The sequence below is a fragment of the Amblyomma mixtum genome, unplaced genomic scaffold (genome assembly GCF_055824585.1).
Source record: "Amblyomma mixtum isolate Tamu unplaced genomic scaffold, ASM5582458v1 scaffold_23, whole genome shotgun sequence".
Lineage (NCBI taxonomy): Eukaryota > Metazoa > Arthropoda > Arachnida > Ixodida > Ixodidae > Amblyomma > Amblyomma mixtum.
Genome location: NW_028317720.1, coordinates 493467 through 519946, shown reverse-complemented (window position 1 = coordinate 519946; position 26480 = coordinate 493467). Strand labels below are relative to the sequence as shown.

General features: G+C 50.9%; 1 protein-coding gene across 16 annotated transcripts in view; it reads left to right on the top strand.

Annotated features, from left to right (window-relative positions):
- The first annotated feature begins 9635 nt into the window (after window positions 1–9635).
- The window catches only part of LOC149324565 (uncharacterized), a 104123-nt gene continuing 87278 nt past the window's right edge, over window positions 9636–26480 (top strand). For 6 of the 16 annotated variants that reach the window (XM_089565365.1, XM_089565364.1, XM_089565373.1 and 3 more), the window contains exons 1-7: window positions 9636–9888; window positions 10573–10650; window positions 12554–12614; window positions 15615–16006; window positions 19783–19826; window positions 21172–21299; window positions 25628–25732. In XM_089565365.1, the coding sequence (XP_089421491.1) occupies window positions 15964–16006; window positions 19783–19826; window positions 21172–21299; window positions 25628–25732 (320 nt within the window). In that variant the 5' untranslated portion in view covers window positions 9636–9888; window positions 10573–10650; window positions 12554–12614; window positions 15615–15963. Of the gene's footprint in view, window positions 9889–10572; window positions 10651–12553; window positions 12615–15340; window positions 19827–21171; window positions 21300–23310; window positions 23417–25627; window positions 25733–26480 lie in introns of those variants that run through there. The other 10 variants (XM_089565372.1, XM_089565370.1, XM_089565369.1 and 7 more) reach the window with 7 other exon arrangements.

Genomic DNA, 26480 nt, shown 5'->3' with positions numbered 1-26480 from the left:
CCTACATTGGGGCTACCACTTTGAGAAGGCCAGAGGACGCAAGCTGGCGGAGCTCATCTCCACACTTCGTCTTACACTCCTCACGGATCCGTGTTGTCCCACACGTGTGGGCAACTCGGTTACACGAGACACATGCCCTGACCTGACTCTCGTTACGAACACCAGAGACGCTACCTGGGAGAACCTGGGAGAGACTCTTGGTAGCGATCACTGCCTTCTCCGGGTCACTCTTCTGGCGAAGGCGGCTCGCAAAAAGTGGGGCCACACTAAATTGACCGATTGGCATAAGTTTCGAACAAAAGAGATACCTCCCGTGCTCTTATCCGGCGGATATGCGGAGTGGGCAAAGCAATTAGACACAATACAAAGACAACACGTCACGACACTTCAGACCACTGAAGAGATCCCTGCAGTGGACAATCACCTCCTGCACTTGTGGGAGGCTCGCCGGAGTCTTACCAAACGGTGGAAGAAGCAAAAGCTGAATCGCAAACTTAAAGCTCGCATTGTCGACCTCACGGAGCAGGCTGCGGCGTATGCTGCCCAGCTCACCGATTCAAACTGGATAGAGAAGTGTAATTCGGCAGCGCGTCAGATGAGCTCGAGAGGAACATGGCGCTTCTTTCGCAGTCTCATCGACCCCACTCAAACGAGAGGGGAGACGCAAAGACAGCTCCGGCGGGCTTTGCACGGGTACCAAGGTACGACGGCTCAACTCGCGGACACCCTGTGCGACAGATATCTCTGCCGCATAGAGGACCCAGTTGGGCCCGAGTACGAGTACGCGGGAAAGCCGAATCCCGACATTGATGCCCCTTTTGAGTTACACGACCTTAAGGCGGCTTTAGCTAAAATGCGGCGAGGTACGGCTCCGGGTCGGGATCGCATAACAGTCAATCTGTTGGCCAACCTCCCAGATTCGGCCTACCTCCACCTGCTAGGGTACATTAACCAGATTTGGGACGGGCGTCCACTCCCTCCCGAATGGAAGACCTCCTTGGTCACTTTCATCCCTAAGCCAGGCAAGCCAGTGAATACCGACAACCTGAGGCCCATCTCACTAACCTCTTGTGTGGGCAAGCTTATGGAGACGATGGTTAGGGATCGCCTCTCTCCACACATAGAGACCAAGGGCCTCTTTGCAGACACTATGTTCGGGTTCCGACCGCATATGTCTGCGCAGGACGTCCTCCTTCAGTTACACCGCTACATAATACGACCCACTGCCATGCGCCACAACGACAAGGCCATCCTTGCCCTTGATCTTAAGGGGGCCTTTGACAACGTTCGTCATAGCAGCATCTTGGCTAACTTGAGTACCACTGATTGTGGGCGCAAGGCATTCACATATGTAAGAGACTTTCTTTCCAAGCGTCAGGCCTTCCTCAAGATTGAGGATGGCGAATACGGACCATACACGATGGGTACACGGGGTACACCCCAAGGGGCGGTCTTGTCGCCACTTCTTTTCAACATTGCCATGATGCAGCTTCCCCACCAATTGGCCCGGGTGGAAGGCATTCATCACGCACTATACGCGGACGACATAACAATTTGGACTACCGAAGGGAGCCTTGGGGAAATGGAGGACCGCCTTCAGCGGGCCGCCACCATAACCGATAGCTACGCTATCGGCTGTGGTCTCCAATGTGCTCCCGCAAAATCGGAACTTCTGCACATCAGATCCGATCCTAAGGACAACACGAGTTTGCAAATCTCTCTGACGGGAGGCCCCATCAAAGAGGTCGGGGAGCTCCGCATACTAGGTCTGTTCATCCATAACAGGCTCAGCCCGGAATCCACTATTGCCAAACTCAAGCGCGTAGGCGAACAGGTCGGACGCATGATCCATCGCGTTTCTAACAAGCGCGGCGGGTTGCGAGGCAGGGACGCGCTTCAGCTCGCCCATGCCTTCGTGACCAGCAGGATCCTCTACTCCGCTCCCTACCTTCGCACTACGAAACAACAAGAAATAAGAATCGACACCATCGTTAGAAAGGCTACAAAGCGAGCACTGGGCCTCCCAGTGGCCACCTCCAATGCTAAGTTGTCGGCGTTGGGGGTGATCAACTCCTACCAGGAGTTACGAGAGGCCCACCTCGTGAACCAATATACGCGACTCTCGCAGACGGCATCCGGGCGCCGCCTGCTAGACCGCTTGCACATCCAACACGAGTGCACTCCAGAGGAGACGTGTCGGATTCCGGAGCTATGGCGTCACAAGCTCTGGGTCCCTCCACTCCCGCGCAACATGGACACACATACACACGAAGGCAGACGAGAGGCGCGCGCTCGGGCCCTCGAACACCAACACGGATCCAAACAGGGTGTATACTACGTTGACGTGGCAGGGCCGTCGCCCACTGGATTCTACACGGCCGCAGTAGTTCACCAGGATCAATGCGTTAACGGGCTCTCCTTTCGAGCTCGAAATTCAGCACAGGCTGAGGAAGTAGCCATTGCGCTTGCCGCCTCGGACTTGAATTCGAAGGTAATCGTGACAGATTCGCGTCGAGCCTGTCAACACTACCTGGCTGGCGAGATTTCACCTTTAGCCTGGAGTATATTAAAGCGCGCAGTGAGGGAATCGGACCCTTCGCCCAAACGCATAGTTTGGACTCCAGGCCATCAGGGCGTTAGAGGTAATGAGGCTGCGGACGCGGCTGCCCGAGCGCTTACCTACCGGGCACCTCACCCAGGCTCTTCCGGCTCGGAGATTGTGCAACCGCTTCTGCGGTTCAGAGAAATTCTGGACGACTATTGCGAACGCCATCGTCTTTTCCCGGTCCCTGCTAAGGGCCTGAGTAAAGCTGATGAGCGAACTCTGAGGCGCTTGCAGACCAACACTCTGTTGTGTCCTGCAATAGTGAAACATTTCGACCCCAAAACTGATGGGCGCTGCCCTCACTGTGGGGAAGTTTCCGATACCTTCCACATGGTTTGGGCCTGTCAAAAGAATCCTTCCCTTCCCCCCAATCCTTCCCCTTCCCGAGAGGCATGGGAGGCAGCCCTGCTCAACTGCTCGGGGCTGGAGTCTCAAAGGGCTCTAGTCCAACGGGCGCGAGTAGCGGCCTCGTCCAGCGGGGTCCCGGACTAAGGACTCCACCTATGTAAAGGGCCATTTTTGGCCTGCAAACTCTCCTGTTGTTTATTAAAAAGTTTTCACCACCACCACGGCTAGCAACATCTTTTTCTTCTATTTTGATTTTCATTAACAGTAAATAGCCACTAAAAACAACGAACGCGAATCACCTGTGTGCTTAGTTGACGCCAGTGCATGTTAGTCCCGCCGCGGTGGCTCAGTGGTTACGGCGCCCGGCTGCTAACCCGAAAGACGCGGGTTCCACCCGACCACGGCGGCCGAATTTCGATGAAAGCGAAATTCTTGAGGCCCGTGTACTGTGCGATGTCAGTGCAGGTTAAAGAACCCCAGGTGGTCGAAATTTCTGGAGCCCTTCACTACGGCGTCCCTCATAGCCTGAGTTCATTTGGGAGGTAAAACCCCAATAAATCAATCTAAACCAAGCCAGTGCATGTTAGATTCCCAGGTGATCGAAATTATTCCGGAGCCCTGCAATACGGCACCTTTTATATTTTTCTTTTGTCGATCCCGCATCCTCCCCTTAGTAACGGTGCTTTAGAATTGCCCACCGAGAAGTGAATTTGCTACGGCGACCTTCCTTTCCACTAAAGCAATTTTATGCTCTGCATCGAAGGGAATTCCTCTGTTCTCACAGTAAAAAATCGCCGACGATTGCGTTACCTTCTAATGCGAAATTTCAGCACTGCTCATCAGCTGTTTCAGCTTTTCGATAGATTGAGGCAAAGAATTCGAGAAAGGCATATATTTACAATTACAGACAACTTCTTATATTTCACACATTTTCCTTCCTCAAGAAACACCCCGCTAACAGTTCTTGATTGTCATGAAGGAAGCTTGTGCTGCACCAATGCTTCGTGCCCAAAGGAGAGGTCTATGCATTTCGTTTCCGGGATTCCCGGAGTGCGCAGGCACCCATATCAGCTCCACTTGGCGGGGCGGGGGTGCATCGGGCGAGTCCAGTATGTCAAAAGAAGGGGCATGAACTTGGCGTCGAGCAAAATTTAGAATCGCAGTTTTAGAGTCACTTAAAATATACCGGGCTTCCGTGCGGGTGATAGCAAGTGCAATGGCGGCTTCCTCTGCAGCCTCTGGGGACGTGTCTGGAGGGAGAGGTAGTGTGAGGAGGGTGGATGAAGAGGAGTCCACCGCAGATGCTGTCGCTTCATCACCCGTGCAGGCAGCATCCACCCATACGGCTTCCGGCTCGGCGCCGTACGCTCGATGGAGTGCCTTCGCACGGGCTCTGCGGCGCTGCTCATGGTGGGACCGGTGCATATTCCTCGGGAGCGGCCTGATGAGAAGCTCTCGGTGAAGGGATCGTGCGATGGCCAGGAGGGTCATTGGCCGCTATTCTGATTCCCAGGGAGTCCAGGATATACCGACCTGCGGAAGTTTTAGAGCGCAGCTCTTTGGCGTCCGTTCCTGGGTTTCGCGTCGTCGTCGGCCTCGTAACCAGCTCCGCCCCCAATGTCACGCTTTTCAATTGGTCGAAATGCTCGTGACGTCAGAGTGCGCGAATTTCCAATGGGGCCAATTGTACTTTGGCTAGTAACCATGCAACCAATCAAAGGGATCGTATAGTGATGCTGCATCTAAGTTGGACTGAGTTTAGTTAATGCTTAATTAATCAATTAGCCTAATTAATATAGAGGAGAATGAAGAGGTCAGAAGAAAAGAAAAGAAAGACGCGCGCCGCAGCGACAACAGCGTCCGCGGAAGGAGACGCTGCTGAAAAAAAACAGATAAGTACGAAGCCGCGTTCCCTCCACCACCACGCACTTCCCCACTCAGTAAGACGTTGCTCGTTTCATATACGTTGTGTCGAACATCCTAGACAGTTCCAACAATTGACAGGTTAATGACAGAACACGATGGATAGAAATACAATAATATAAATATGAAATAGCCTAATTAACCTTTCTAGTTAGACCGCATAAATCAATAAAACCGAGAACGAAATTGGTCGAGTTGGGGAATCGAACCAGGGTCTCCGGAGTGCGATACGAGCACGCTAGCCACTCCGTAATGCCAGCTGAATGGTTTGGAATGAACAAAGGCGCGTCTAGCTAATACGGCGTCTTCGTTCACTCCCATCTTCCCCCTTTCCCTTACGGCGAGGTGCAGGTGTCCACCCAGATATGCGAGAGAGATACATGTCCTTTCCTCAAAAAATAAATTTACCGTCCAGCAAGGCGTACAGCCGAATTGGCGATGGCGTTCTGTGGACTCCCTGGCAGCGTTGCAAGACGCTGTCGCGTTCCACTCTTACAGGCGAAGCTTAACATGTTAACCACACATCAGTAACACACGCAGACAGCCAATGGACGCGTCATTCGCTGGCAGCACTTGATTCATCATTCACAACCACATTCTTAACGTACGCTCCCTTGCCGCACATGCCAAGGACGTACACCACGATCACATTCTGCGCCATTCCTCTGTACTTTGCTTTGCTGAAACCTGGATGGATCCCGAAGAGCCTCTCGAAATCATAGATTTCCTATACTGCTGTGGTGCTCGCAGAGACCACAACAGAGCGGCGGGAGTCGCTATCTACTTGCGCACAGTAGAATGCAATACCAGTCGAAATGTTTGGCACGTCACATGAAGTTGGCGAACTGTGCGCCGCAAAGTTGCCCAACGGCTTGCTGGTAGTAGCTGCCTACTTCGCCCCTACCGCACTCACGAAAGACGTCGTGCACTTCCTGCAACTCGCATTAACCGTCCATCGATCCACACCGATGTTAGTAGTGGGGGACTTTAATGTTGACATAAAGACAAACAGCAATTTCCTAACACTTATGCGGGAGAACATCCCGTTCCTCTCGCTCGTAACGCGTCCCACGGCTGTGACAACCTCGCGAGGCACTTGTATAGATCTCGTCTTTGAGAATCAAGCATTGGTGTACCAAGTCGAACATATATCAGTCTATTTCTCCGACCACAAAGCTTCCTTCATGACTGTCAAGAACTGTTAGTGGAGTCTTTGTTAAAGGAATACGTGTGAAAAATAAAAAAAAAATTCTGTGATAGCGCATGCATGTGTTGCTCGATTTCTTTGCCTCAATCGATCGAAAAGGTGAAACAGCTTATTTGCTGCGCTCAAATTCCGCATTAGGAAGTAACGTAATCGTCGGTAATTTTTTTGTGAGCCTGACGCCAAAGTTTTAGCCCGAGGTTCTTTAAACCGGGCTCCGGTGGCCTCGGATCGGGGATTCACGAAGGATCGCATGCAGTCATTCAGTGAGCTGGCCCAGGCATAAAGAGCCTCACGCCAGCTCTACCCCCCACCCCACCCCTCCCTAGATAACAGACACGCAACACTCTGGCGCAGATTACAAACACATACTACTGCCGCCGCGGTGGCTCAGCGGTTATGGTGCTCGGCTGCTGATCCAAAAGACGCGGGTTCGATCCTGGCCGCGGCGGCTAGAATTTCTTTGGAGGAGAAATTCTAGAGGCCCGTGTACTGTGCAATGTCAGTGCACGTTAAAGAACCCCAGGTGGTCGAAATTTCCGGAGCCCTCCACTACGGCGTCTCCCATAGCCTTAGTCGCTTTGGGACGTTAAACCCCATAAACCATAACCACCATAAACCACATACTCTCCCCTCGCTCCTTACCCTAACCCACTATCATCCCTCCTTCCCCACTCCTGCTTGTGCCCTATGCCCAGAACCCTTCGCTTCTTCCCTCCACACCCTTTCCCTCTGCCCGGCGGACCCTCCCCCGCGGGACCTAGAGAACCTCAAGACCTGCGAGGACTGGGAGACCCTGCTGCGCTCGGTGGTGGTGGTGGTGAAAACTTTTAATTTCTGAAATAGAGTTGGGGAGCCACAGAGTGGCCCCGCTACATGGTCGGCGTCCCTAGTCCGGGACACCGCATGACAATGCCCCGTCTCTCGCCCGTTTCACCAGAGCCCTTTGGGACTCGAGCGAGGACTGCAGGACAGAGTAGAGTACCTGTCTGCAGGCGCCTTAAAGTTCGCTCCTCCTTCTTACTCAGCCCCTTTGCAGGGGCCGGGAAAAGGCGGTGGTTGTCGGTATAATGCGTTATCATTTCTCTGAATCGCAGCAGCGGCTGGTTAGTCTCCGAGCCAGAAGAGCTGGGATGAGGAGCCCGGTGAATAAGCGCTCGGGCAGCCGAATCATCATTACGGACTCCCGAAAAGCATGTGATCATTACTTGGCAGGGGAGATCTCCCCCTTAGCTGCTTGCATTCTAAGACGGACTGTCACTGATCCAACACCCAAAAGAATCATTTGGGCTCCTGGCCACCAGGGCTTACGAGGTAATGAGGCCGCTGACGCGGCTGCCCGAGCGCTTACTCACCGGGCTCCTCATCCCAGCTCTTCTGGCTCGGAGACTAACCAGCCGCTGCTGCGATTCAAGGAAATTATAACGCATTATAGCGACATCCACCGCCTTTTCCCGGCCCCTGCAAAGGGGCTGAGTAAGACGGAGGAGCGAACTTTAAGGCGCCTGCAGACAGGTACTCTACTCTGTCCTGCAATCTTAAAGCATTACGATCCTAACACGGATGGGCGATGCCCACACTGTGGGGAGACCTGTGATATCTTCCACATGGTGTGGGCATGTACTCAAAATCCCCACCTCCCCCCTTCCCCTACCCCTTCCAGAGAGGCATGGGAGACTACCCTTCTCAACTGCTCCTCGCTTGAGTCCCAAAGGGCTCTGGTGAAACGGGCTAGAGACGGGGCATTGTCATGCGGTGTCCCGGACTAGGGACGCCGACCATGTAGCGTGGCCACTCTGTGGCTCCCAAACTCTATTTCAGAAATTAAAAGTTTTCACCACCACCGTCAGCGGCCAGGACCCGGCTGTGCAGACCATCGTCACCGGCCGTGCTGCCAGTGTTATGAACCTTAGGAACATAAACACATGAGTGCAGTGGGGTCGTGCGGGGACCCTGGGGCGTGCCCCGAATTCCTGATGAAATAAAGTTTCTCTCTCTCTCTCTCTCTCTCTCTCTAAGCATTTCGCGAGGTTGTCACAGCCGAGAGAGGCGTGACGAGCGAGAGGAACCGGATGTTCTCCCACATCAGTGGTAAGGAATTCCTGTTGTTCTCCCACATCAGTGGTAAGGAATTCCTGTTGTCTTCATATATATATTAAAGTCCCCACCCACCCTGCCACCCTGGCAGGTGGCAGTTAATGTTTGACTGCGAGAGTTCGCTCACCGTTGCAAGCGCTAACGTAAACAGCCCACATCTACCTCTCTCTCTCTCATCATCCCACGTACGGTCTTTGTCAAAAGTAACCGGGCTGCATGTTTTTTTTCTTCTCAGTCGTATATTAAACTTATTATGCCAGCCCTCACACTCTAAATCTCTGTATCACACTCTAAATCTTAGAAGGACCCCTGTTCTCACCTTCAAATAACTTTTTGATCTTTGAGTTGTTCCGTTGTTGTTGTGACTGAGAGAAGGATGAAAAGGAAAGTGCACGGGCCTGCCTACTGGCTCGAGCCAAGCCACCATCTTTGCAACGTGCAGATAGAGCAGAGGTAAAAGATCAGAGGAAAGAGAAGAAGAAGCCGTGAGGACCCTGTTATACGAATGAGAAGCAAACAATGCACTCCGGTTACTTTTGACAATTGATTTTGATTGAAAACATCTTTATTTATTCAGTATTTTCAGAACATGTCGGTGGGCCGCCTAGTCCGGTAGTCCATTGGCTGCTGCTGCTGCGGTGGCCCTCCCCACCAGCCAGTGCTGACGGTCAGGATCATCGCTGAGCAGAATAGCCTCCCACTGCTCCTCCGAGGGGTTGGGAATGGGGTCAAGTAAGGGATTAAATTGGCATGCCCACACCATATGGTAGAGGTACAAAGATTGTACCTTTCAGCGCGATTCAGGCGTCCGTCTGACTCAAGGAGCCAGTCATGCGCACTTCCTTTCTTTAATTGATCGGAGTGTAGAAGGCTCTCGACGCCAACGCCAATGAACATAATGAACGCCGAAGGCCTATGTAAATGTAAATGTAAATTGGTTTTTGAGGAAAGGAAATGGCGCAGTAACTGTCTCACATATATCGGCGGACACCTGAACCGCCCCGTAAGGGAAGGGAGGAAGGTGGGAGTGAAAGAAGAAAGAGAGAGAGAGGTGCCGTAGTGGAGGTCTCCGGAATAATTTCGACCACCTGCATGCAGCGCACATCTCTCACTACCGCCACGTAGCTTAAAGCACGAGTGAGGTGTCCAGTGTTCCAAGACGGCAGTTATGCGCCTTCCCTCTGGTTCAGGCGTCCACCGTGATGGTTTAGTGAGATAGTGCGCATTTCCTTTCCTCAAAAACCAATTTCCTAATTTTGCCGTCTGCTCTCCAAGCTCCCGCTGTATTGGTTTCGTAGCTTGAAGCGTGTCCACTGCTGGTTGCAACGGATAACGGCGACGGCGACGGCGACGCCACGAAACGCAGAAACGGGCGCCAAAGAAACCACGAGAAAGCTGAGAGAGAGAGAGAGAGAGAGAGAGAGAGAGAGAGAGAGAGAGAGAGAGATGGAGAGCACGTGAGCATGACTTGTTCTGCTGACGCGGCAGTCCACCCAGTTAGACGGGCCTGCGACATCAGTCCAGGAAGAGACGCCATTGTGTTCGGGTCACGCCGCGGGTGCAACCTGTCTCGGAATGCACAAAAGCGACTTCTTGAAGGCGGCGGCAAAACCTGGATTAGTTTTAATAATTATGTGGAGTGATATCGACCGGCAGCAGCTTTCCACGATATCTGCCTCGGCGCGGGATCTATACGTCATCGTAGTACATGGTAAGCGCTACACTGCCCTCTTAACAGAACGAAGACATAGCATCTTCCGGAACAGCGAAGGCGGGCAGGTAGATCCAAGTCTCTTTAGGACATCCCACGGGAAGTCTACGGCCGATTAGTTTGCCCGGTAACTGGTCCTGAAGCTTTCATTATATACTACCGCATTTTCTCGTTTTCCTTGGTGGTCAAAGCGCTCTGTGCGTACTGGATGTAGGTGTCGTAGCGCTCGACGTGCGTCCGAGCTAGCTTCCTCGATGCACCTTGTTCATTCATAAGCTTCTGATAAGATAACGAGACGGCTGCCGCTCACTACTCGTGCAGCTTTTTGTATGCCACGTGCATCCACCCGATGTACTACTTCTTCGAGAGTTCGCGACTATCACATAGCGCATCGGCTTCCTCGGTTCGATGTGTTCAAGGTGGCGGCGACGGACGCTCTCATCACCCTCTCAACCTCAGAGCCATTGCATCCTCGCAAATTAGCATCCTCGAATAGGCCTAGTACTGAGAACCGTTCACTCGACGAGTGCGCCTTAAAAAATATAAAAAAACTTCCAATTTTGAAAGTGAAAGATGATTGAATGCGCTTTCGGACGCAGTGTCGGCAGGCCTTGTTGGGTCGTTCACTGAAAGACTCTTTGTGTGTTCCAGAAGCTTATCAGGACTTTCCTTTTACACTTTTAGGAAGAAGGAATTCGCATCCATATAAAAGAGTCAGTGAAACACCCGCAGCATGGCCGTCAGGAAACGAGCAACGCTGACGTGAGTACAATTTCGACATCATTAAAAACGTATAGCTGGCACAGCTGGTATCGGGATCCTAAATTCATAATTACCACGGGAATACGAGACCACACGAAAGAGAATATTAGGACAACAAACTATTGGTTCTCTGTTTGCTTCTAGTTTCTTGCCCTAATTTCTCTAATTCTGACCCAAAAGGTGCGGGTTCGTTCCCGCCCTTGGAGGTCGAATTTCGATAGGCGCGATCTTCCAGAGGACCGTGTACTGTGCGATGTAACTGCACGTCAAAGAACCACATGTGGTAGAAATTTCCGGAACCTTTCACTACGGCGTCCCTCATAGCCGAAGCCACTTTGGGACGTTAAACCCCCATGAACTCATAAACCCTTTTTTTTTTCTTCATCGTGTCTACATCTTATTTTGCTCATGACCTGGACTTTAGGAGCATTCTGGAGGAGGTGGAGCGAACGAATCGCAGCTTCGGCCGCTTATCTGTTTTTTTTTTCAGCCAGCGTCCGCTTCGCGGTGGACGCGGTTGCTGCTGCGACGTACGTCTGTTTTTGTCTTTTCCTCTTTCCTCTGAATTTTTAACTCCCCTCTATCTGCACGCGGCAGCGGTGGTGGCTCGGCTCGAGCCAGTAAGCAGGCCCGGGCAATTTCCTTTTCATCATTTTCTCATTCGCAACAACAACAGGAGCATTCTCTACATCGCGTCAGTTTCTGGAAAAGCGGCACCTGTTCCATGCGCTGCGGCAAATACAAGCGATGAACTCTTGTAACTCTTTTCTGAGAGTGCTCATACACGCAGATTTATGCCTTTAGGAAAACAACTACTTATGCACTTCGCCAATTTCTCTTTGTCTCGAATGTTCTGGAGAAACTGGTGCTGGTGGAAGTTTGCAACTAATTTCACAGCCATCCGCCGCGGTGGGTCGGCTACTGAGCCGGGGTTCCCGTGTTCGAAAGTGGCCGCGGCAACCGTGTTTCGATGGAAGCGAAATGGAAGGGGGCCCGTGTGCTTCGCGATATCAGGTCGACATAATTCCGGAGCCCTCCACTACAGCACTGTTCCTTTCTTCGAGATCCGACCTTCCTCACTACTTGAACAGTGCGTTCGTGTGTCCACCAAGAAGTGAGGCAGCTACTGCGGCCTTGGGCTCGACCACCCAAAGTCGTAACCTGCAACACACCCCCGGAATCAGTAGTTTAGGTTTGGTTTATTAGGGTTTAACGTCCCAAAGCGACTTAGGCTATGAGTGTCGAGGTAGTGAAGGGCTCCAGAAGTTTCGACCACCTGGAGTTTAACGTGCACTGGCATCATACAGTACACGGCCCTCTTTAAATTTCGCCTCCATCGAAATTCGGCCGTCGCGGCCGGGATCGAACCCGCGTCTTTGTGGTCAGCAGTCGAGCGCCGTAACCACGGAGCCACCGCGGCGGGGGCGGAATTAGTGGTTTTTGAGCAACATAAATGGCGCAGTAACTGTCTCACATCACAGAGCAAGGCGATAGAGAGAAATAAACGCAGTAGTGGAGCGCTTTCGAATAATTTGGACTACCGGGTGAAACATAACGTGCCCCGACATCCCTTCTAGAAATTGTAGCTGCATTCTCGGCGAAAGCCGTGGAATTAGTGAACCCGTTTTTCAGGGTAACGTGGCACAAACACGCCACAGAATAGGTAACCGCCATTCATCGTCTTATTGGAGCTGACAACGCTGCACAATCCGGTTTTTGAGGAAAGAAAAGGCGGATAAATCGCTCCCTGGTTCAGTGGACCCCTAAATCGCACTTTAAGGTAGGTCTCTGAAACTTCCTTGAACGTCCTTTGGGTATTTAGGACGTCGATGGGACGTCCAAGAGAATACCAGTGTTCATTTTGTCGATTGTGCCAATGTAAACTCGGTTTTCTTTCCTGCAGATGGACCAGCCACTGAGCAGCCCATGACAGCTGCCGCACTCGGCGCGTTCCAGGTCGTCTGGTACGTGCCTGGGACTTAGATATACAAAGTCTTTAGTTTAGTGTTTTTCTTTCTGGAAATCGCCAACTGTATCTCAATTACGCTTGTTCTGTTTTGTTCATTTAAACATTGTTTATTCATGAGAGTACCCTGCCGCGGTGGCTCAGTGGTTACGGCGCTCGGCTGCTGACCCGAAAGATGCGGGTTCGATCCCGGCCGCGGCGGCTGAATTCAGAGAGGCCCGTGTGCTGTGCGAATTCTAGAGGCTCGTGTGCTGAGCGATCTCAGTGCACGTTAAGGAACCCCAGGTGGCGGAAATTTCCGGAGCCCTTCACTACGGCCTCCCTCATAGCCTGAGTTGCTTTGGGACGTTAAACTCAAACTAAACTAAACTTATTCATGAGAGAGAGAGAAAAACTTTATTATGGCAAGTGTGTTAGACCCTCCTTGGGTCCCTGGGCCACCGCACGGTCCCACTCTCCGTCGGAACGTTCATGTGGTGTTTGTCCATGACGTCGGCACACCGAAGCACCGCAGCAAGCTGCGATGGCGGGTCCGGAGACGAGAGCACGACCTCCCAGTCCTCCCAACTTGATAACGCGGGCTGTCCCTGCGGGGGAGGATCAGCAGGGCAGCCGAAAAGGATGTGGGAGAGTGTGGCGTGAGGGTCGCCGCACAGGGTGCATGCAGGGGAGGTGCCACAGTAGTGGGATAGCAGCTGAGGGGATGAGAGAGAGCGGGTCTGGAGGCGTCTCCAGAGGATCTGTTGGGAATGGGTAAGGGAGGGGTGTGGAGGAGGGTAAGTCCGGCGGTCCAAGCGGGGCATTTGCGTGAGCTCTCCAAAGGTGTGCGCCCGTTCTCTCGAGAAACCTGGATCGAGGCCGTCCTGAGCCCGGCAAATCAAACCTCGGGCCAATTTATCGGCAGCCTCGTTTCCTGGATTCCCAGAGTGAGCCGGCACCCACTGGAGCTCTACCCTGCGTGGTAAGTTTTTGGTGGGTGTGTTCAACAACTCCCAAGCAGGGGCGTGAATCCTGCCTCGCGCGAAGTTGAACAGAGCCGTTTTGAAATCGCTAAAGATGTAGTTTGCATTGGAATGTACAAGGGCTAGGGCGATGGCGGTTTCCTCTGCCTCCTCAGGCGTACAGCCCGACGGAAGGCGGTGTGTGAGGGGCTGTGCGAGGGCTGGATTGTAACCAACAGCTACAGCTTCATGAGTTGTGCACGCGGCGTCTACCCAAATGGCGTCCTGGGCTTGTCCATAATACTTGTGTAGGGCTTTAGCGCGAGCCATGCGGCGAGGGATGTGGTACTGGGGATGAACGTTCCGGGGAAGGGGTTAACAACGAGGGGGGTATGAATGTGTCGAGAAATAGCTATAAGGCATGTCTGATTAGCGGGAATGTTGATGCGAAGGGAAACGAGGATATGCCGGCCAGTTGCGCTCGCGGCAAGTCTCAGATACTGTGTCTGGAGGTGCGCGTCTACTAGTTCCTGAAAGGTGTTATGCATGCCTAGTTCAAGGAGCTTGGCTGTGCTAGTGCTGCGGGGTAAGTTTAAGGCTGCCTTGGTTGCTAGACGAATCATGGCGTTCACTCGCTCTGTTTCCATGCGGTTGAGCTTAAGATGTGGGGTGGCGTATAAAATGCGGCTAAGTGTAAAAGCATGCACTACTTTCATGCTGTCCGCTTCGTCTAAACCTTTGTGCAGGGAGGATACGCGGCGTACAAGTTGCAACACAGATTGCGTGGAGGCCTTGAGTGTTTTAAGGGTATGATCGTTGCGTCCTGAATCCTGCAGGTAAAGGCCAAGGATACGGAGGGTGGGGGTGACGGGGATAGGGGTTCCTTTTAAAGCGATTTGAATGGGCGAGTTAGCTGCAGATTTCGGGTCTTATGAGGAGAAGTGCGGATTTCGAGGTCGAGCATTCGAGCCCAATAGATGACGCATGAGCAGAGATGGTTTCAGCTGCTAATTGAGTTTCCTCAATTTCTCCATCAGATCCATGAGTGGTCCATGCGGTAATATCATCAGCGTACAAGTTATGCCTTAGGTGTAGGATGACAGCGAGTTTATGAGCTAGGGGGATGAGAGCAATATTAAAGAGAAGAGGGGAGAGGACCGCGCCTTGGGGGGTTACAAGTTCGCCGAGTGTATAAGGTGGTGTGCTCAGCTCTGCTATGTGCAGAGAGGCAGTGCGGCCCGAGAGAAAGGCGAGAACGTAGTTGTAGGTATTTGAGCCTACCTGTAGTGCCTGCAGTTCTCGCAAAATGGCATCGTGTCGAATCCTGTCAAATGCCTTTGTGAGGTCTACCGCCAGAATAGCTTTAGTGAGGTGAGGGATCGTGTCATCAAGCACGTCATGTGTAATTTGTATTAGGGCATCCTGTGCAGATAGGTGCGCACGAAAGCCCATCATGCTGTGCGGAAAAAGGTGGTTGTCTTCCATGTACGTGGTTAGTCGGGCAAGAAATCTCTGCCTCTCCCGTAAACGAGAGTAGAGTAAGCATGAAATGTTTACGGGCCTAATGTCATCTCGGTGGACACCCGAACCGCACCGTACAGGAAGGGAGGAACGCCACCACCCGTTCAGCGCAATGCCTTGCCATTTGAACGCAAGGTTTTTTGAGGAAAGGAAATGGGGCAGTAATTCTCTGCCATCTCGGTGGACACCCGAACCGCACCGTAAAGGAAGGGAGGAACGCCACCACCCGTTCGGCGCGATGCCTTGCCCTTTGAACGCAGCGCTTCTCCCCCGGATCACATATGACAACGGAGTGTAACGTGGCATTTATGTGCTTTTTGCACGCGTTATTAGAAATCGGAAATTATAATTCCGTGCATTATCAAACCCACAGCTCCACTGATATCTTGATAAACATTGAGAAGGCACTGGCAGCAGTTATTTTTTGTCTCACTTGGAGACCAACCGGCGCTTGCATGCCGGTCGCGTAGGAGGGCTTAGAGAGTCTCGTTAAATCTCGTTAAGTCTCGTACGGTGCCCGGATGTTCTCGTTTCAGAGCCCGGATGACTGGAATTCAGTGCCCGGATGAGTGGATTTCAGTGCCCGGATGACTGCAATTCAGTGCCCGGATGAGTGGATTTCAGTGCCTGGATGACTGGAATTCAGTGCCCGGATGAGTGGATTTCAGTGCCCGGATGAGTGGATTTCAGTGCCCGGATGACTGGAATTCAGTGCCCGGATGAGTGGATTTCAGTGCCCGGATGATGGCTCTAGGTCTCGGCGTGACGTCACCACACTGCCGACAACGGGAGCTAAAAGCATTTCATGCTTAATATGATTTTTCCATGCTTCCAGGTGGCTGGGAGGGTACCTGACTTCCAGCACTCGTTGAAGTGGGTGACTAGATGAGATATGGAGGCATCGTCAAGGTTTCGGATGGCAGCATTGGTAATTTGATCTTCCCCGGGTGCAGTATTGCGCAATTTCAAAAGGGCTTTCCGAAATTCCGCCTCTGTAATAGGGGCGTCAAGCTGGGGTTGAGGTGGACCCATGTACTCGGGGTGCTTGCAAGGGTCACCTGGGGTGGTATATGTTAATTTCACCTGCGCGAGGAAGGCGTTCGTGTCCTGCCTGTGGTTATGAGTAAGGCGGCGAATGCTAAGGCGTGTTTAGATTGCGTGGGGTCTAGCATGTGGCGTAAGAGGTGCCAGGCACCGCTTGTGGAGAGATTGCCGCGGAGACTGTCACAAATCTGATTCCAGTTAGCATTGCAAAGAGTGGCACTGTGGTGTTCTATTTAACTCTGAAGCTGTGCGAGTTTCAGTTTTAGTTTCCTATTATGTTTTTGAGTTTTCCATCTGTGTGTTATGCGTTCTTGAGCTTGTAGGAGGTGCACGAGCTTACTGTCAATTACGGGGGTGTCTGGGGTAGTGTCTAGCGTTCGGGTATGTTGGCGAATGTCCTCCTGTAACTGGGTAGTCCAGGTGTCTAGCTCGAAGGGTACCTGTGTTGACTGTACGTGTTCCTGGTGAAATTTTCGTAACTGGTCCCAATTACTTTGTCTAACGGTAAATTTGTGCTGAGGGCGGCGATAGCTTAGTGTTATGCGAATTAAATGATGGTCGCTGCCTAGTGTGGTTTGCGTTCTTTCCCACTGCAGGTGGGCCACATTTATTCTAAGCGTGAGATCTGGGCTGGTATCTGTAGTAACACTGTTACCAACCCGCGTAGGCAGGCTGAAATCATTATAGATGGACAAGTGGAGGATCATCATTTCATTGCAGAGAACTGTGCCTCTGTGGTTTGTGCGCCGATAGCCCCAGTCCACGTGTGCGCAGTTGAAGTCACCGGCAATTAGTAGGGGATTTGATCCAGCCAATTGCGCCACGGATTTGAGGAGTGGAGGGAGTAGATTAACTGGCTGTCGTGGTAGAAGATAGCAGTTAAGAACGAACAAGGGAGATTGTGCAGGGGTTGGAGGTGAAATTTCGATGAACCTGTGAGCGATAGGTGTGGTAATTGTGTGTTCCATGTAATGCAAAGAGTTGCAGACGTATGTGACCGCCCGAGGAAGATCAGTAGAGTCCGAGGGGATAAGAGCGTATCCGGGAATTTGTTTGCAAACGTTTGCGTCCTGAATTGCGATGATGTCTGGTAGGGATGAGGAAGTAGCAATAATTTGCAGCAGAGGATCGCGCTTGCGCCGAAAGCCCCTGCAGTTCCATTGAATAATGTGTAAAGAGTTATGGTCCGTCGGAGGAGCCATGCTGTAGCGTAGAGGGCGCAGGAGGGGTGTGGAGGGTGGCACTGTGGAAGGAGAGGCCTGTGAGAGGCTAGGAGCAAGTTGATGTAAACGCTCCTCTACCTTGGCCATGATGCTAGTTATGACAGTATCCATTAAACGGGTAATGGTAGTTTCAATCAAAATTTGGCACTGTGCAGTGACCTGTGCAGTAATTCGCTCTGCGAGCCTAGCTTCTAAGTTTTTGGCGAAGTCCTGAAATTTTGCTTCCAAGTCTATGGGTTGTGCTGGCGTCTCATCAGGCCTCCTCTTTTTCGAAGGAGGTTCGACAGGTGGCGAGGTGGGTGGAGAGAATTGGGGTGGAGGATTTGGGGGTAGAGCGGTGGTGGAGGTAGAGATGGCTGCCTTGAGCTGCCTTACCTCTTCCCGCAGAGCAGTCACTTCGTGGTCCTGGGAGGTCAGCGTATGAGTCCTGGCGGCCTTGGAGGCCCACGTAGAGGTAGTGGGAAGGGTCGTTTGCAGCGGGGGAAAGTCCTTCTTGCTAAAGGGCTTTGTTTTCTGTGGCGGCGGGCTGCGTTGTTTCGGAGTTGTCTTTCCTTGCATGAGCCGGTACCCGTGAGGTGCTCGCCCCCACACAGAATGCAGATCGGGATGCAGGAAGGAACAGCTTGCGGGTCATGCTTGTCCCCGCACCGCGTGCAGAGACCAGTCTTGGGGTGGGGGCAGACGTCATATCTGTGGCCCGGTCGGCGACAGTTGGTGCAGGCATCTGGAATGCCCTTGTACGCCGTGCATCTATAAACCACACATGTAGCGTATGGTATGAGGGACTGGTCCATGCGCAAAAGTGATTAATATGGAGAGCGTCCTCCCCATTCTGCGTGCTGCGATAATATCAGCGTCCGGGTTGCGGGTCTGGAGGTCTCGTAGCATCTGCTCCGTGGTTTCCGCCCAGTAGGCCTGCGAGATGACTCCACGTACAGCTGCGGGCGGCGGTGCGATGTAGGCGGCGACAGGGTAACTGGTCCCTTGGAGTACCACTTCCTTGAGTTGGACGAGGTGCAGGGCGGTTGTCTCCTGGTGGGTAGCGACGGTGAATATGTTATTCGTAGTATGGATCCGGAGGTGAAAGTCCCCTAGGTCCCGGCCTTCGGCAGTGACTGGCAGGGCTTGCATAAGGGGCTGCGCCATGGCTCCGTTCAAAGCGAGCCCGCCTCTCGGTCGAAAAACTACCCGTATAGTGCCGGGTGGGAGTGAAGCAAGGTGTTTACTTCGCTGCGAGACAGCGTGCGACACGCGCAGCTGTTGCTGTTGAGCACGGTACGTCGGCTTAAAGGGCGCAGGGGCAGTCTCGGCCTGAGCACCGACGGCGGACACGGCTGTTTGTGCGGGTCCAACCAGGGTATTCGGGCTTGGTTCTCGAACCTGGTATGCGTGGAGCACTGCGGTCCACTCACTGGGTCGGGACGTTTCAGGGTCGAGGTTGTCGCCCTGCGCTTGCACCTCCATGGCTATTGGGGTAGGTGCGCTGCCGGTGATAGGCCTAGCCTCAAGGCGAGGCGAGGCCCAGCGCGGCGGGAGCGAACTTTACGACGTCGGTGCGGTCAGAAGAGTGGACTGCATCTAGTAATGTCTTTAGCGGTTGGAAAGCGCTCACCTTTAGGATAGGTTGGACATAAGAGTGAGCTCTTGAGTGTTTGTTGCGCATGAAAAAAAGCCGAGAAGCGGTGACAGTACCGAAAGGTGATGATGAAGATGATGATGATGATGTGCTTCGGCTGAATGGCACATACCCACAGCGGGGGATTGGCCAGGGTGCATAGCGGATACAAACGCACTCATGTACAGGGAATGGAGTATAATTAAATCTAAAATTTGGGACACAGAGCTAGAATTTGTACAATACAAAAAATACGGAGAAAGAAAAGTTGTGAATTCACATTCTAGCAGAGGAATCTACCAGATGAAATTATATAATTGTGAATAGAATCGAACACTGGTTTCAGGGCATATCCCTTGGCGCTTGCCCCGAAGGATAAGAGAATCGGAATAGATAGAGGAAGCCCATGCCGAGCGAGGGGGAACTCCAAGCAAATTCTACGGAGAGCAGCGAGCCGCCGGCAGGAGAGGAAAAAATGTTCTATAGACTCAATTTCGCCACAAGACTCACAAACGTTGGATATCGAAAGCCCCGATCGGCAAAAATAAAGATTTAGCCGCGGTATCCTGCAGCGCAAAAGGGTCATGGACACCTCACATTGCCTTTAACTGCACATCCGCACACTCCAAGGAAATGCCAGGTGTTGAAAATCCGCTGCAGCGAGGAGAGGCTCATGGCTCAAGGTGTGGAAACGCTGGAATCGCTGAAAGCGTGCTAGAGTCAAGTAAATAGTATTTGGGACGAAAGGGACAATAGGACCATCAAGGGCAGACTTTGCTAAAAAATCAGCCCTCTCATCAGAAACAATGCCACCGTGCCCAGGGACCCAAGGCCGGAGCGGAACCTCCTCTTCTTCCTCGAGTCATGTGAGTGGTCTTCAACAACACTCGGCTCCGGCAAGGCTCAATATACGCCCGTTTTCCTGTAATAATTCCTATTCTCTCAGAGAAGCTGAGAATATAGTTTTAAATTCTTGCCCATTAATTACACAACATACGAAAATAGAAGCTTTGAACAAGGGTGTATTTTGAAGAGAAATAAGACATAGCTTTTTATATATTGCTGTTTTTGAGCGTTGGCAAGTAAAAGGGCAAGAAATTGTGAAGAAAGAGAAACAAAAATTTTTGAAATCTAGGGACTTTTATAGGTATTCTTTGCATACTGCCTGGCAGTTAAGAACAAGTTCAACCAGTGTTTGGGAAGTCAGTATGCATTGTCCTTGAAGTATTTATGATTGAAATATTGTGGTGCTGCATGATCAAACGCGTGATGCCGTGTCCGCTCTGCGACTTTCCACGCCGCACGCACTGCTAAGTGATACCTGTACTCAGTCAATACTTAACGGAGCAGGAGCTCTAGAGAGCGCAATTTTCGCAGCCAATGACGCAATACGACTGACGGTAATGCCCGCTCAATGATCACGATACGAGTGTAAAGCATGAACCTCCAAAAAATAGGCATTTCCCACTGCATTTTGCTGGTGTTCTGTACTGAAGCTACCACATTGCCGCAGTCCAGAAAAGCATATCGACCAAATTGGCCCTTGGCCATTTTTACCGCGACCATTGTTCAATTTATATATTACCGACGAATATATGCATTGAAAACGTTTACGATCTAGAAAAATAGCCCATAACTGGAGTCGCCGAACTAAAGAGGTAATATTGATGGCGCAATATCTTCGAATGTCCTCTTCAAGGATCATTTTGTCCCAACAAAAAGTAGCGAACTCGCGTTCAGTGTCGCTCTCATATTGGCGTCGTGTGTGGCAGTTTGGAGGCGCCCATTTAAACAAAAGCACAGTGACAGCGTAATGCCTAAGGTATGCTAAAATTAAACAGCCTATCTCCTTGTTGGGTGCTCCTGCAAACAGCTGCGATCGTATTAAGCTATAACAAAGAAAATAATTGCCGTGAAATTAATACTGAACGTGCTGCTCCTTCATGTTCATATAAGTGCTTAAAGAGCTAGAAAAGTGGTACCCTGCGTGCACTTTGCATTCATGTCTTCAACGATGTTCGCGATGTAGCACACAGCGCCCGCAATTAGTTCTATGTGTGTAAAGTGTTGCGTGATATGACGACGGACACAACCGCGCGCAGCTGCTCTGCTTTCAAGACATTACAGTTCGCATGTGTTTATGCCCACAAGGGCCGATCGGCTGAGCAGCGTACTACAGGAATTGTTGCGGCAAACTCCCTCTTTGTGCAGACAGCCGGGCCAGGCTGGAATCGCCGAGAATCCACTGCGCGAGCAAGTTGCCGATGGGAACAGCGTGCGATGAACAGTCGTCATCCACCAAGTCGTGGTGTGGTCGCACTTCATCACCGATGCAGCCGGTGAGGCAAGAAAGAACGCTCGGATCAGACATTTTCGTCAGGGCAGATAACTTAGCAAGTTGGTAAACATAAATTGTGACTAACGCAAGCGCTACAGACAGATACAAAGGGCGGAACAAAGCGTTCACTCGCCACTAGACGGGTTGTTAAGACACACAAGGAGTGATGCCTCAAGCAGTTAGGTAGCACATTGTTGAAACTACAGCAACACAAAGGGGAAAAAGAACGCTCTCCGTTAGTCTCGATAACGAGCGGCCTGTTGGGTCACCGAGATCGAACTACACTGGAAATAGTGGAAGCGCTTTTCATATCAAAATACAAGACTTATTTTTGTATTAGTGATCTATGTGTCTGACTTTCCGCAATAAAGATTTTTTAGATACGCGATTTTTATATACCAGTATCCCATTGTATTTTACTCATTCTTGGGCTTCGGAAAATATAGTTTCCAACATTACATGCCGGGAGTGAGTAATTAGCACTTCACAAGCACTGACACATAATAAAAAGCAATCGGTGACGGGAGGCTGGCATGAGCCTGTCTTCTGGATAGCATTAGAACTTAACATTTCCGAATACACAACAGCCTCCCTGATGCGTAACTGAAACTGAACTGTGTGTTATTAGTAAATATGATCACGACAGCGGCAAGTGAACCTCCAGATTTATTCCCCCTCAATTCCATGCACAGCAGCAAAAAGAGTGAAACTGGTCCGCTTTGTTTTGATCAAATTCTGTGTATTCTTTGCATTCTCTTGAGCTGTTCTCCGCTAACCATATAAAATGAAATTGCTCGTAGCATTGTTTCCCTTTGCCTCCACTGTTGGCGGCCACGTGATGAAAACAGGAAACCAGTCCGCGGTGGCGGAGTGGCTATGGCACGCGGGTTCTATCGCAGCCGCGGCGAGGGAAATTTCGATGGAGACGAAATTCTAAAGGTCCGTGTGGTGTCCGATGTTGATTCACGTTAAAGAACACCAGGTGGTCGAAATATCCGGAGCACTTCACTTCGGCGTCCCTCTAGCCTGAGTCGCTTAGGGACGTTAAACGCCCATAAACCGAACCAAACCAACTTGGAAAAGAGGAAGGTTCCGCTGTTCGTTTTGACCTCGAATGCTTCTGATCTGATCAAACCAAATGTTTTAGCATTCGAGATAACATGCCAAAGTTAAGCATAAGATGAGGTCATTCTTACCGAGTGTCCACTTGCGATCCTACTTAGAACTGTCGTGTTATCAACAAACGGTAGTTGGAGCTTTCTTCGCGCTTTCTTAGAACAACATATGAGTGGTCGTGTTGCGGAGTTCGCAAGAAGCTTTGAGCATTTTGCATTTGGAATATGCTTCTGAACATAGAGACTCCGTCCGTGTTCTCCTCTCTTGTGTAACCTCTACTTTGCCTTTGCACCGCTCTGTGTGCAACGCAGTGTGGTGAGCGGAGCGGCATTCACAAGCGTGTATATTTTTCTGGGAAAGAGGTGGTCATGCTGCATATCAATATGATTTCGTCATTCCAAGCATCTATCATAGCGGTCCCATCGCTCGCTTCCCTGACCTTTGAGCAAATGTGCATTGATCATTATGGTCGCAACATTTCTTTTGGGATTCTTATGGAGTTGAGCTTTAATGTACATCACACTCACCAGTGCGTTTTAGAGAAACTAGTCCGTTGTACAGAGGTATGCTGACCGCTCACATGAATCTGGTGCGGGGTATCCCCAGCCGGCTGGTTGGGTGCTATGCGCGATCTAGATCTTGTTCTGGTCACGAAAACTCCGCACCGGAAATGTAGTTAACCTATTTCCCGGTAGTTGATGTCATAACTGCGGGAGCAGCATGTCTGCAGACTTGCATCCAGCGACGCCGTATATCGACGCGTAAACAAGCATTGAGAGGGGTGTCCTTTCTCATTTCGAATGCGCGTGAATGCGTGCAGACTTACGATTCAGTGTGATTGCAGTACTGCAGCAGAGGTGCCTGTAATCCTCAAACTTCGTCTTGTCTTCTCGCAGACGGCGTCCGTTTGGCGGGTCGCGTCGTAAGCGCTGTGATGGCTTTCAGGCGAAAGGTACAGCCATGTGCCCAGACGGCGCGCCAGTTCCACAATCCAGTCAGCGGGTGAGTAGTTTTTAGTATAGCAGTAGCCCTTCTCTGGTCGCAGGGAGCATCGTGAATCATAATTCTCCACTTCTGAATAAGTGGCTGATGTAAATATTTGTGAAATACAAGGGCACCATTCTAGCTCAGTTCTGGCGACCCTCACTTCTTCCATCTGCACTCTTCTTCTTATCGTGACTCTGTTCCCTTTGAACGAAATTTTCAGACAATGGATAGAGGGCAGTGACGTTATTTTAGCAGATTAATTTTCTTCTCTCCCAATCTCATTATTTCTGAAGTGCTAGAAGCTTACTGCGCCTAGTATAATGCACTGAAGGTTCCAGCATGACTTAGGCCTTTCGACTGGTACATTCTGGGCGTGTTTTCGGTTAGTCTTCCAAGTAAATGTCTGCCGGGAAGAGGGAAATTTAATTTTTGTATTTTCAGCAAGAAGTACATAAATGAAAGCCTTGTTCCAAATGCAGCATTGCTACACAAATTGAAGCACCAAGCGTTGTGAAAATAGAACACCTGACATTCATGGCCCTTTTTCGTTACACTGTTAAACTGCCTGGTGTACACCTCTGGATGAACGTGGCGACTAGTGGATATTGCTGTAGGTATCGAACGAGCCACTTTTCAACCGGGGTACACGGTTATGGCCACCACGGCGCTCACATTCGCATTTGTCCAGTCTGCGTAGCTTGAATGGTTAGCGAAAATACATCAGAAGTTCAGGTCTGCGTAGCAAGGTGTCAGCTTATTGCGCATGTAAAATGGCCGTTGTCTTACCCACTAGTTGCGGAATGTGGACATACAAATGAAATGTTTCATTCCTTATTTAAGCAAAAGTACTCACGTACGAATTACCCGTAGCCATATCTTACACAGACTCGTGGACACAATTCAAAAGCTGTTACGCCACCAGCATAAAAAATGCTGGCGGCTTCACCGCAACTCAGCACCCGCGTTAGATGGAGAAGAAATTGTGGCGCTCCTCGCAGCGCGTCAGAGAGCCTTAGTGGATGTGCAGGGTGCAGGCCTAGCTACTACGCAGGGCTGTTAAACCCGGAGTGTCTCAAGTGCATGTCACTGGACCCTCGAGAGCTAACTACTTACCTGAAAAGACACTTGGAATGCTATCAGGGAATACACTACCGGAGTCGTTCCCCTAAGTTTTGTACAAGCTTTCTTTCTCAGCGTTCAGCAAAGATTGTCGAGCTCAGTTTGGTCCAATTCGCGTTCAGTCATCATTTGCATTAGGCTCTGTGTTTGAGCCGTGCGGCAGTGAAATTTCAAGACCGCAGCGGTGGCGTAGTTGTTTGAACATCCGCCTCTCATGCGCGAGGAACGGGGTGCTATCCCCAGTGCTGCCGGGAACCCACAGGTTATAGAATGGGTACAAGCTTTCCCTTGCCTGGTGATCGGCTTTGTTAGGGTGAGGTTCTTGGCAAATGGGCCTTTCACCCCATCTCGTTTAAAGGAAAAAACCTTGTGCCATGGTGCTCTTCGGCCGCAGATGTCCTTGCGCTTTAAAAATGTGTCATCGTCATCATGAAGACAGAGTTCAGCTTTCGTTCACATTGCCCGCTTGTGTCGTCTTTCGGAGTCAGCAGCAAACACCACGTAACCCAACAGCGATGGTTGAGTTTACATCCGCGGTGAAAACTCAGATCGTTCCTGCTCTACAGAATGACGGGATGTGGGGCGAGTTGGTGCATGCCTGAAAATACTGCAGTGCAACAATGACCAAACAAGAAACAAGGAGATTACACATGCACACGCTACCAGCTATTTATTGGAAGAAAAGGGCACACATTTATAAACCTCACTCACCATTGTAACAAGCCTCTATCGCTCTCAGCGATAGAGCCTGTTTAGATTGAGAGGACATTGAGTCGATAGAGACATGCCGACACAAATATGGATCTGGAGTGCGGTGATTCCCCATCCAGCACATTGGCTGCTATGTCGGTCTAGATCTTGTTCTGGTGACGATAACGCCACGCCATGTAGGTGGTTAATCAGTTACCCGGTGGTTGATGTCATAACTGCCCCCTTTGCATTCCTGGATCCAGCGACACCGTATATCAACAGGTAAACAAGCAATGAGATGGGTGTCCTTTCTTATTTCGAAAACGCGTGAGTGCGTGGGAGCTTGCGATTAAATGTTACGGAAGTACTGCAGTAGAGGTGCCTGTAATCCTAAAACTCCACCTTGTCTTTTCGCAGGCAACACCAGTTTGGCGGTTCTAGTCGCAGGCGCTGTGATGGCTTTAGGGCGATGCCTATTGGCGGCTGCCCAGATGGCGCGTCAGTCCCACATCCAGTTTGCGGGTGAGTGGTCTTAAGTAAGCAGCAGGCTTGTACCGATTGCAGGGGAAAATTGAGAATGAAATTCTTTCTACACGCTTCTTGGTCAGCGCGGCGCTGTTTCCTTTGGAAGAAATTTCCAGGCTTTGGATAAGGGCAGTGACGTTATTTCTACAGATTAACATGCTTTTACCCGTCTTCATTCTTTGTGAAGTGCTACAAGCTTACGGCGTCTAGCACAAAACACTGAAGATGGCAGCATGAATATGGTCTTTCGATTAGCACATTCCGGGCGTCTTCTCGGTTAGGCTTCACGGAAATTTTTTGGGGGGAAGACAGAAAAATAATTTTTTTTTGTATTTTCAGCACGAGGATACATAAATGAAATTATTGCTCTTATCGCAGCTTTGACCCATTAATCAAAGCACCAAGCGTTGTAAAAATGATACGCCTGACGTGCATGAACCTTTTTGCTGAACTGTTAAACTTGTTGGCCTACGCGTCTAGAGGAACATGGCGACTAATGGTTAGGGCTGTTGGCATTTAACGCGCCAAATTTCAACCGCGGTTGCGCGGATATCACGATCACGACACACACATTTGCAGATGTCCTGTCAGCGCCGCATGAATGGTTAGAGAAAATAATTTGGACGTACAGGCCTGCGTAGCAGGCAGTCAGCCTACTCGGAAAATAAATGACCGTTCCTAGACCCACCAAGTTCGAAGTGCGCACACGCACTTCAACTAACTTTCCTTATGGAGACAAAAGCAC